At 35.8% G+C, this 11,184-nt stretch overlaps 1 protein-coding gene across 1 annotated transcript; it reads left to right on the top strand.

The window, feature by feature from the left end:
- The first annotated feature begins 1,516 nt into the window (after window positions 1-1,516).
- gorasp2 (golgi reassembly stacking protein 2) lies at window positions 1,517-8,286 on the top strand. The gene is made up of 10 exons (XM_051113290.1): window positions 1,517-1,719; window positions 3,171-3,251; window positions 3,592-3,795; window positions 4,029-4,115; window positions 5,006-5,136; window positions 5,215-5,347; window positions 5,421-5,544; window positions 5,893-5,979; window positions 6,082-6,213; window positions 7,811-8,286. Exons 1-10 carry the CDS (start codon window positions 1,657-1,659, stop codon window positions 8,095-8,097), a joined length of 1,329 nt encoding a protein of 442 aa, XP_050969247.1. The 5' UTR covers window positions 1,517-1,656; the 3' UTR covers window positions 8,098-8,286.
- Window positions 8,287-11,184: the final 2,898 nt, after the last annotated feature.

Below are 11,184 nucleotides of genomic sequence, written 5' to 3' on the forward strand. Positions count from 1 at the left end.
CCAAAAAATATACTGACTCCAAACTTTTGAATGGTATAGTGTATAATGTTATAAAAGCTTTTTATTTCAGATGAATGGTGGATGGATGAATCTTTCCATTCATCAAAGAATCCTCAAATAAAGTACTTAACTGTTTTAAATACTGATAATAATAAGAAGAAATGTTTCTTGAACAGCAAATCAACATATTAGAATGATTTCTATAGGATCATGTGACACTGAAGACTGGAGTAATGATGCTGCAAATTTCAATTTGATTACAGGAATAAATTACATTTTAAAATATATTCAAAAAGAAAATGGTTATTTCAAATAGTAAAAATATTTGTAATTTTTTTTTGCTGTACTTTGGATTTACAGACTTGAGGAGCAGAAGAGACTTCTTTAAAAAACATTAAAAATCTTACTGCTCAAAAACATTTGATTGGTAGTGTATATATATAATCCTCATTTGCATGTGTATGTATATATATATACAGAATATGTAAAAAAAAAAAAAAAAAAAACCTTATTGGTAGAGAATATACTTATGCAAATATATTTTGAAAAATATTTTAGCAAATATACTTATTACTACTATATATATATATATATATTTTTTTTTTTTTAATATAGTAGTAATAAGTATATTTGTTAAAATATTTTTCAAAATATATTTGCATAAGAATATTCTCTACCAATAAGGTTTTTTTTTTTTTTAGATATTCTGTATATATATATATATACATATTCTGTGTATATTTTTGAAAATATATTTTACAAATCCTCATACTGATTACTATGATATGGTGAAATTACTATGGTATTGCAGAAGTGTTATTGTATGAGTTATTGTATATAATATGGCTTTTTTTATCAAGTATTTATTTTAGTAGTCTGTAGTTTCTTGCTCTCTTTGTATTATCACTTATCTGCCACAGGGTGGCAACACATTTACAGTGTGACAAAGAAATCAAGTAACTGGAATAATTTTGCACACATTTGACTTCCTCCGGGTGGCGCTATGTGATCTCTGCTGTTTGTCAGCAGCCTAAATTACATGGCAATATGTCCTCTAGTGGACAACATAAAATCAAACCCTAATTGATGCATAAGTTAACATTTTGTACAATTTAATGCTACCTAATGAAGTCAGCAAATACTTCCAACCTTTATCCTCTATATCCAATAAAAACAATTATGTATTATTTTTATTGCCAGCGTATATGCAAATACACACAAACACGGAATGTGAAAGGCATTTATGAAAGCTGGCTGTCCCAAAAAAGATTTATGTTAACTCGAAAACGGCTCGTGAACGAATCACTCACATCAGTTCAAACGACTCATTAAAAAGATCCGACTCACATGAATGATTCATTCACGAGTTCGACATCGCTACGGTGTTTTCTACGGTTGCACATCATATCGTTCACATGTATTAAACTTATAAATTAGAAATAAACCATGCTTCCTTGATTCATAACATGACAAAAGCCTCGCTGCAGTCTCACCTGTGCGCCACATAAGCGCGATCCCTCCTTCTTGCACTGCCACGTCATTCACCGCCGTCGCGCGCATCCTTGGGAGAATCCGACGTGTCTGTCCACAAAACCGGTTGCTGGGAGAAAAACGTAAAACGGATAATATTCTCACCGGTGACACAGAGCGGGGATCATGGGGGGATCACAGAGCGTGGAAATTCCCGGAGGTGGTTCGGAGGGCTATCACGTTCTCAGAGTGAGTGTGTTCTTGGAGATGCGTCCGCTTTCCTTTTCACCCAAGCGGTGCGTGGCGAGTCACTAGCGGCGCAAAGTTCAACTCGAGGACGGGGATGTCAGTGCGGCCTGTTAAACGTGGCTAAATGCTAACGTGGCTACATTGAAATCTCTGATGTTAAATGTAAAGATCACGCAAGGGAGTTTTCCAGCTTTTGACATGCAAAGACCGATCCCCTTTAAAAAGCACATATTCATGTATCCTACTGTACAACGTGTGTTTATTTCTGCATTTGTTGCTGGATGGGCTGCTGAGGAAGCTTACTACATGCCATTATGCTTTACTGTTGAAATGTTTGGTTTTAATAGGTCATAACTCGAATTGACACAGCTTTGCAATTTGTTTATGATCCATGTGAAACGTGTAGGAAATGACATGCGTTCCTATACCCATTTTTTTAAATAACTGGGTACATGTATGCATGACTGTTTATTTTAAAGGTTGACATCACAGTCAAAAAATTGATAGAAATATGGAGTTTCTGCTTTGCATTTTCTTGTTGCAAAGGTTATTATTTTATGATGTACACTGCCAGTCAAAAGTTTTTGAACAGTAAGATTTTTATTGTTTTCCAAGGAAGTCTCTTCTGCTCACCAAGCCTGCATTTATTTGATCCAAAGTACAAGAAAAACAAGAAAATAATTGTATTATTTTAAATGACTGTTTTCTATGTGGATATATTTTAAAATGTTAATAATTCCTGTGATTTCAAAGCTGAATTTTTAGCATCATTTCTCCAGTCACATGATCCTCCAGAAATCATTCTAATATTCTGATTTGTTGATTTATGATAATAAACAGCTAAGTATTTTTTTAGGTTTCTTTGATGGATAGAACAGCATTTATCTGAAATGAAAATCTTTTATAACATTATAAATGTCTTTATCATCACTTTTGATCAATTTAAAGCATCCTTGCTAAATAAGTTTTAATTTCTATCATTTCTTTCCCTAAACAAACAACCAGAAAATACTTAGTTTCATGCTTTTGAATGGTATAATGTATAATATTACAAAACCTTTTTTATTTTAAATAAATTTTTGGATCTTTTCCTTCATCAAAGAATCCTGAAAAAAAACTACTCAGCTGTTTTAAATATTAATAATGATAATAAAAATGTTTATTGAGCAGCAAATCAGAATACTACAATGTTTTCTGAAGGAGTGAAGTAATGATGCTATATTTTCAGCTTTGAAATCAGGACAGAATTACATTTTAAAATATGTTTAAATAGAAAAGTTATTTTAAATAGTAAAAATATTTAAAACATTAAAAATCTTGACTGGTAGTGTATGAGAAATGGCAGTTTAAAGTTTTGCTAGAAGTTTTTGTTGTTTCTTTTTGGTTGTAATGGGCCATTTGTTGGTCCTATTTGAATGTTAAATGGGCTATTTTTTTTTTCTGTTCTGCAGGTGCAGGAGAATTCTCCCGGTCATAGAGCAGGTCTTGAACCGTTCTTTGACTTCATTGTGTCCATCAACAACACCAGACTGGTAGGTTTGTTGCACATGGTGAGGGCCATAGATCATCTATAAACTATTCATTGAGTCTCTATTCACTGAGCCAATAAACAAGCTTGATTTACTCTATATGAACAGGTGTGAGGTCTAATGCTTTAGAGACTCTAAACAGTAAAATTGACTGTTCTGACTCTAAAATCTGGATAACCCACATTTGAAGCCATTGAAAAAAACTGATATATTTACACTTGGACCACACATCATTTGAAAAAGAAAAAGTGTATATATAGAATAATGCTGAAGACCATGTGAATAGTGATAGTAGTGATATGTCAATCATAAATGTTGTTTCTGCTTTTATTATTTTTCTAAGAACAAGGATAATGACACGTTGAAAGACATACTGAAGGCTAGCGTTGAAAAACCGGTGAAGATGCTGGTGTACAGCAGCAAAACCCTGGAGCTGCGGGAAGCCACCGTTACTCCCAGCAACATGTGGGGCGGCCAGGGTCTTCTAGGGGTCAGCATCCGCTTTTGTAGCTTTGAGGGAGCCAATGAGAACGTCTGGCATGTTTTGGTGAGTAAATGAAGGAGTGGTGAATGCAATCGAAGAAAGCTGCTGGCATGAGTTGTTTACACTGCATATTTTGTAAGGGTGGGGTTGGATGAAAATAGCATGTCTGCTTTGATCTTTTGGTCAATTAGTCATAATTCAGCAAAGTGTTCGAAAAGGGTGTGTTCTGGTAAAACAGACCGGTCGGTCGAGCTGTAAGAGTGAGTTTTTTTCATGCATAATTTACCTTTTTGTAGGAAGTGGAGCCAAATTCCCCAGCAGCATTAGCAGGTTTAAGACCACACACGGATTACATCATTGGAGCAGACACAGTCATGAACGAGGTTTGTTTTTCTCGCACACATCTCCAGCTGTTTTCAAACGTCTTGATCATTGTGTACAGGCATACGGAAATGTACTAGAATTCCAGAGTCCAGTTGCTACATGTAGTTTTTTGGTTTTGGATCAAAGAATGCCACTCTCTGCAGCTCAAATATAAAACTGATGGTTTGAAAACAAATGCTGGTTCTTCAGACTGCCCAGAAAAAATCTGAACTGACAAAAAATTGCTGTGGTCATTATCAAATTATAATACAAAGAGTCTAGTTTTAATTTTTACTAATGCATTTTTATATTTGCTACATAGGTTTTTTCATAAATGGTATGCTTACTTTACAAACTCCTCCTTTAAAAAAGGAAAAGAATGACGTGAATTATACAGATATAAATCTAACTTAAAAATTACAAAACCAGAAATTAATGAACAAATTTTCTGGAAAACAATGGCATACAGTGCAAAATTAATTGCTTTGTATTTTTTTTTAATAGCAGTATTTTTAACTAAATAATATAAAATATTTATATATAAAAATGAATAAAAGTATAAAAATGACAAAAGCACATAATTACTAAAACTTAAACTAAAATTAAAATGAAATCTGAAATTAAGAAAAATGCTTATTCAGAATGTAAAAAATTACTATAATAGTATGTAAACAATACTAAAATGAGTGCAATTTTGATGATAAATCAGCAGAATTTGCAACAACAATGAACAGCACAAACATAAGAGAAGCGCAAATGTTTAAGTTGCAAGATATTAAAAGATTCATGTTCAAGATCATTGTATGAAAATTTAAGTGGTGCAGCAGCACTAACCGAAAAGGCAAATGCTGCTTCATCGTCTGGTGTAAAACTGATTTTTCATTTTGTGTGTATTTTGCTCTTTCTCCAGTCAGAGGACTTATTCTCACTGATAGAAACCCATGAAGGCAAAGGCCTGAAACTCTACGTCTACAACACCGACACTGACAACTGCAGAGAAGTGATCATTACACCCAACAGTGCCTGGGGTGGAGAAGGCAGGTGTGTGTGAGACTCTCTCGGTTTCTGTTTCCTGCCTCTGTGTGCGCATGTCCGTCATGATTATTTTTCTCCCTTCAGTCTCGGCTGTGGTATCGGCTATGGTTACCTGCACAGAATCCCTACTCGGCCTTTCGAAGAAGGCAAGAAAATCAGCTTCCCCGGACACACCCCCAGTGAGCCCGCCAGCCCGCTGAAGGATGGCTTCACAGAGGTTAGTATGCGTTTTCCAGGGTGTATTCTGATAGATTTGATCAGACGTTTGACTTCCGTGATGTGTCGTTTAGGTTCAGCTGTCTGCAGTAACTCCGCCCCCTGTGTCACAGCCTGTTCCCACAGGGCTTGAGGACACTCTGTCCGGCCTGTCACTCAGCTCTGCCCCGCCCTCAATACCCAGCGAGCTCCACACAGGTAAATTGTTTCTACCTTTATTTTGTTCTTCATATGTTTCATTTAAATTGCCTTTAAAATTGTCCAAATGAAGTTCTTAGCAATGCATATTGCTAATCAAAAATTACATTTTGATATATTTACAGTAGGAAATTTACAAAATATTTCCATGAAACACAATCTTTACATAATATCCTAATGATTTTTGGCATAAAAGAAAAATCAATCATTTGACCCATATGGTGTATTGTTGGTTATTGCTACAAATATACCCGTGCTACTTGTGACTGGTTTTGTGGTCCAGGGTCACATATAATTAATGCAATTTTATATAGTTAGTGCAAAATTCAGATTTGTTATTTCTGGTAGGTGTTCCCACAGTCCCCCTGCTGCCCACTCAGGTGACCCCAGGGCTGGGTCCCCTTCCCATTGTCAACCCCTCCACCACCGTACCAGGTAAAAAAAAAAACATGCACCAATCCCTGTTTTTTGTTAAACAAATAAAAGATAAAAGAGACGTGTGTTGCCACAGTAGACCTTATGTTCGTGTGCTTTCAGGTTTGATGTCCTTACCGTCTGGCCTCCCTCCCCTGCCAAACCTGCCTAACCTCCCTAACCTTAATCTACCGTTACCGGACCTCAGCGGTGTATCATTAGCTGGACTCAGTGGGTTACCTCCCACTACAGCAGGTACACACACCAAGACTATATTACAGCTTTGACCAACAAAAGCACACTTAGACAGGGTTCCTGCTTTTCATAAATTTAGTTTGATCAAATTTAAGGTCATTTTAAATATCTTAAAATAGGACAACAAGTTGTAATTATAATTTAAAGAGATCTTAAAATTTGGGATAGAAATGCAGTTATTGCTATATGATATTTATTTTTAAAAAATGCAACGAGGACTGTGCATTTATGCCAAGCGATTACGTGTGATAGACTGTTAATGAATTATGACAATGTTTACTTTATGGTGTTTACATTGTAATATGTTTTAGATGGTTGTAAGTGCATGCATTTTATCTCCCTCAACTGTTTGTTTGAAGCAGCTGGTAGTAGTAAAGCATAGACATTTAAAAATAAGAGTTTTTGTTTATAATTAAAAGTAAAATTAATTCTAATCTTTTCTGGTTATACAATAAACTGTACATATGCCATTTAATTCAAGGAAAGGTTATCTTTGATAAAAATCTGAATTACTAGAAATTAAATAAACATTAACTGAAATATAATAATATTTCTATATAATATATAATAATCTATTTTCATGTTGAAGTGCTAAAAATAACTAAAACTAAAAAAGATATAATTAGGGAAAAAAACAAAAAATTAAAAAATGTGAAAAGATGCACCCTACAAAAAATTACTAAAACTTTACAGTGAATGAAAACCAAAAATACAATTCAAAATGGTAATAATAAACATTAATTTGACATATTATTGCTTAATAAGTTGGCACATAAACTAATTTAATTACATATTGAATAAAACATCTCTTGAGTATTTTAAACTTGCAGTTCCCGTTTTGGGTTAGTTCACCCAAAAATGATAGCTGTCATTATTTGCTCACCCATTCCAAATTTGTAAGACCTTCTTTCATCTTCAGAACACAAATTAAGATATTTTTTATGAAATCTGAGTGCTTTGAGACAGCAAGGCAACTGATACATCCAGGTCCAGAAGTAGAAGGTAGTTGTACTCTTGTGAACGTGCTGCACAGACAGACACAGAAGAGACAAAATTGTTGAATAAAGTTGTTATTTTTGTTTTCTTTGTGTACAAAAATTATTCTCATTATGGTTTAACCACTGATGTGACATGGACTATTTAAACAATGTCTACAATGTCTTACTACCTTTCTGGGCCTTGAATGTGGTAGTTGTGTTACAAAAGATGTTTTTTTTTTTTTTAAATGTAAGATGTTGCAAAGATGAACAAAGGTCTTACGGGTTTGGAACAACATGGGGGAGAGTAATTAATGACATAATTTTCATTTTTGGGTGAACTATCCTTTTAAATTCTTGTTGATTGTGTGCTATGACCTGTTTAATCAAGTAAAAGGAGATGCATGGTTTAATTTGAGATCAGTTCTGAATGAACATACTGTATTAATTTTGTTTGTGCAGATCCCTAATAAGGTCTTTATAAGCCTTAAATTTGATTTTAAAAATACTGCATCAACCCTGCACATAGGACATAGTCACAGTGAACATTGTGTGACTTTTTGTTTTTTTTTAACTGCTGAATATTGTTCTGATCTCTCTCTCTCTCTCTCTCTCTGCAGGTTTGCCCCCTCTCCCTCCTCTGAACCTGCCCGGCATCTCTCCTCTGCCCATGCACACTGTTCTCCCTTCTACGCTTCCCAGCATGCCCGGGGTCGCACTGCCGTCTTCTCTGGTATCGTCTGACCACATCCCACCCATCTCTTTAGCGACCGAGCAAACTCCAGCACTCATACTGGATGCCACGCCCACCCCTTTGGTCAAAGACACGCCCTCAGAGATGCCTGTTGCCACGGAGACATTCCTACAGAAGACGACGGATGCGCAGGCGGCCCCAGAGTCCTCGTAACGGTCATACCGGGGCCGGAGGGCGTCCCTCTGTACGTCTCTATTGTATTTATTCAGTACAAAAAGATTCCAGTGTGCACACACACGCAAACAGAGATAAACACAGTTCTGCTGAGAGACGCCAGCGTTTGAGAGGAATGTGTGTGGATGGATGTCTAATATTAAAAATTACATATAAAAAAAAAAAAAAGAGAGATGACTGTATGGCAGGTTTGCGCTCTCAGAATCTGTGCCGTCTCGTGCTTTTTCTTTCTGTATATCCTGTAATCAACTTTGAAATGTTAGTATAGCGTTCTCTGTAATTACCAATTGCTATGTGATTTTACAATGTAATGTCTGACTTTTTTTCTTTCTTTCTTTGCACCATTTGTTTCGAATGCTTTGATTTCCTCAGAAACTCCTCTATTTGTGGTCAGACTGGGCTCTGGGCCTCTGTATCTCTCTCTCGCTCTTGCGTGTGCTCACACACTCTCCATATGATAGCTCTGCCGCCATGATGAACGGAAACAGTTGTAAATGCGCTGCAGGGCTGAATGTGCGCTTGTGCAGTTTGAAGATTGTGAAGGAATCAAACATACACAAGCAATAAACTACCCAGTTTTACACTAAGATTGTCTCTGTCTCTTTGATTTAGTAATTCATGAGTTGAGTATAAATTACATAGGTTTAAATATGCTTTCATTAAATGCTGTGATCTATATATTTTATATGTGACCCTGGACCACAAAAGCAGTCATAAGTACCATGGGTGTATTTATAGCAATAGCCAAAAATACACTATGGGTCAAAATTATAAGTTTTTAAATATGCTGTAAATATATCAAAACTTAATTTTTGATTAGTAGTATGCATTGCTAAGAACTTCATTTGGACAACTTTAAAGGCAATTTTCTTAATATTTAGGGGTTTTTTTGCACCCTAAGATTCCAGATTTTCAAATACTAGTATCTCAACCAAATATTGCTCTATCCTAACAAACCATATATCAATGTAAGCTTATTTATTCAGATGATGTATAAAATCTCAGTTTCAAAAAACTGACTCTTATGGCTGGTTTTGTGGTTCAGGATCACATATATCACATTGCAATTTCTTGCTTAAAATGTCGTCAAGTGATAAGGGGTTTTCAATGATCAGTGCTCATGTTTAGACAGCATGTTGGTTAAGGATGTATGTGGGTGTAGAGTTGGAAAATAAACCCATCAGGACCCAGAATTAAGCCGAAATCCTTGACCACTTTGATCAAAAACGCTGTTAGGATACATAGTTTAATCAAGCAGTTATTAGTGCTGAAAATGCCAACTATTGGCTAGTAAATCAGATAGGTCAGTGTCACATTGTTATCCGATTCTCAGCCTTTCAGACTCAAAGGCATATTTCTATTCACCTTATGGGCGAGACTTCCGGTTCGTTAGCCGCTATAGGGAAATAACGAAAAGAATAATAATGTGCAGTAAAACTCTTTGCGCTACTAATATATAAATAATATGGCAAGCCACGCTACTTTGCAATAGCAAGCAGCAAAACGAGATGCTTTGTACAGCTAAAATAGCTAGACGTCGCTGATGAGACCGGAAGCCACACCCATACAATTTACAAATGGCTGCGCCCACTCTCAAGAGTAACAATATATAATAAAATCATTGCATAATTCTGCATATTCTAATTCTGTTTTTTTTTTTTTTTTTTACACCAGGGTTAAGAGTTCAGTTTGTATAAATTTGCAGTTTCCAGTCATTCAAGATTATATTTAGGTTTTTATAATTGTTTTTATTCACAAATGGCGATTTAGTTTTTTAAGTTATGTAAAGCTAGAATAATTTATTAGGTAGAAATATAGATTCATTACAAAATTTCCATGACTTTACCAGGTCTGGAAATCACACTTTTTAAAATTCCCTCATTTACAAAATTTGTTGGTTCTTAAAAATCGGTTGTTGAGGGAAAAAAATTACATAAATTTATGCATCTTGATTTTTAGCTTTTAGTTTGTTTGGTCTAATCTTACATCATGTTAAGGCATCTTGTGACTTTCTGGATGAGAACCACTTATGTACTTTAAGAGTTTCTGTTAACAGACAAATAAAACATGCATTTAAAGGCTGTTAGGAATTGCTATTTAAGAGCTCCCACAGTCCTTAAAACATGGAATTATCAGGGATTTTAAAAATGATTTCCATTTTTGTAACATCATACATAAAAAAAAAAAAAATAATAAAATAATAATAATAATAATAATAATAATAATAATTATATATATATATATATATATATATACTATATTGCCAAAAGTATTCGCTCACCTGCCTTGACTTGCATATGAACTTAAGTGACATCCCATTCCTAATCCATAGGGTTCAATATGACGCTGGTCCACCCTTTGCAGCTTTAACAGCTTCAGCTCTTGTGCGAAGGCTGTCCACAAGGTTTAGGAGTGTATTTATGGGAATTTTGGACCATTCTTCCAGAAGCGCATTTGTGAGGTCACACACTGATGTTGGACGAGAAGGCCTGGCACTCAGTCTCCGCTCTAATTCATCCCAAAGGTGTTCTGTCAGGTTGAGGTCAGGACTCTGTGCAGGCCAGTCAAGTTCATCCACACCAGACTCTGTCATCCATGTCTTTATGGACCTTGCTTTGTGCACTGGTGCACAGTCATGTTGGAAGAGGAAGGGGCCAGCTCCAAACTGTTCCCACAAAGTTGGAAACATGGAATTGTCTAAAATGTCTTGGTATGCTGAAGCATTCAGAGTTCCTTTCACTGGAACTAAGGTGCCAAGCCCAGCTCCTGAAAAACAACCCCACACCATAATCAACTTTACACTTGGCACAATGCAGTCAGACAAGTACCGTTCTCCTGGCAACCAGCAAACCCAGACTCGTCCATCAGATTGCCAGATGGAGAAGTGCGATTTGTCACTCCAGAGAACGTGTCTCCACTGCTCTAGAGTCCAGTGGCGGCGTGCTTTACACCACTGCATCTGATGCTTTGCATTGCACTTGGTGGTGTATGGCTTGGATGCAGCTGCTCGGCCATGGAAACCCATTCCATGAAGCTCTCTGCGCACTGTTCTTCAGCTAATCTGAA

This window comes from Labeo rohita, chromosome 6 (genome assembly GCF_022985175.1).
Source record: "Labeo rohita strain BAU-BD-2019 chromosome 6, IGBB_LRoh.1.0, whole genome shotgun sequence".
NCBI lineage: Eukaryota > Metazoa > Chordata > Actinopteri > Cypriniformes > Cyprinidae > Labeo > Labeo rohita.

Excerpts from the sequence above, each read along its gene's own strand:
- gorasp2 (XM_051113290.1), top strand. The coding sequence starts at position 1,657 with ATGGGGGGATCACAGAGCGTGGAAATTCCCGGAGGTGGTTCGGAGGGC. Across the intron at positions 4,116-5,005 it reads CAGACACAGTCATGAACGAG|TCAGAGGACTTATTCTCACT; the intron begins GTTTGTTTTTCT and ends CTCTTTCTCCAG. Across the intron at positions 5,348-5,420 it reads TGAAGGATGGCTTCACAGAG|GTTCAGCTGTCTGCAGTAAC; the intron begins GTTAGTATGCGT and ends TGTGTCGTTTAG.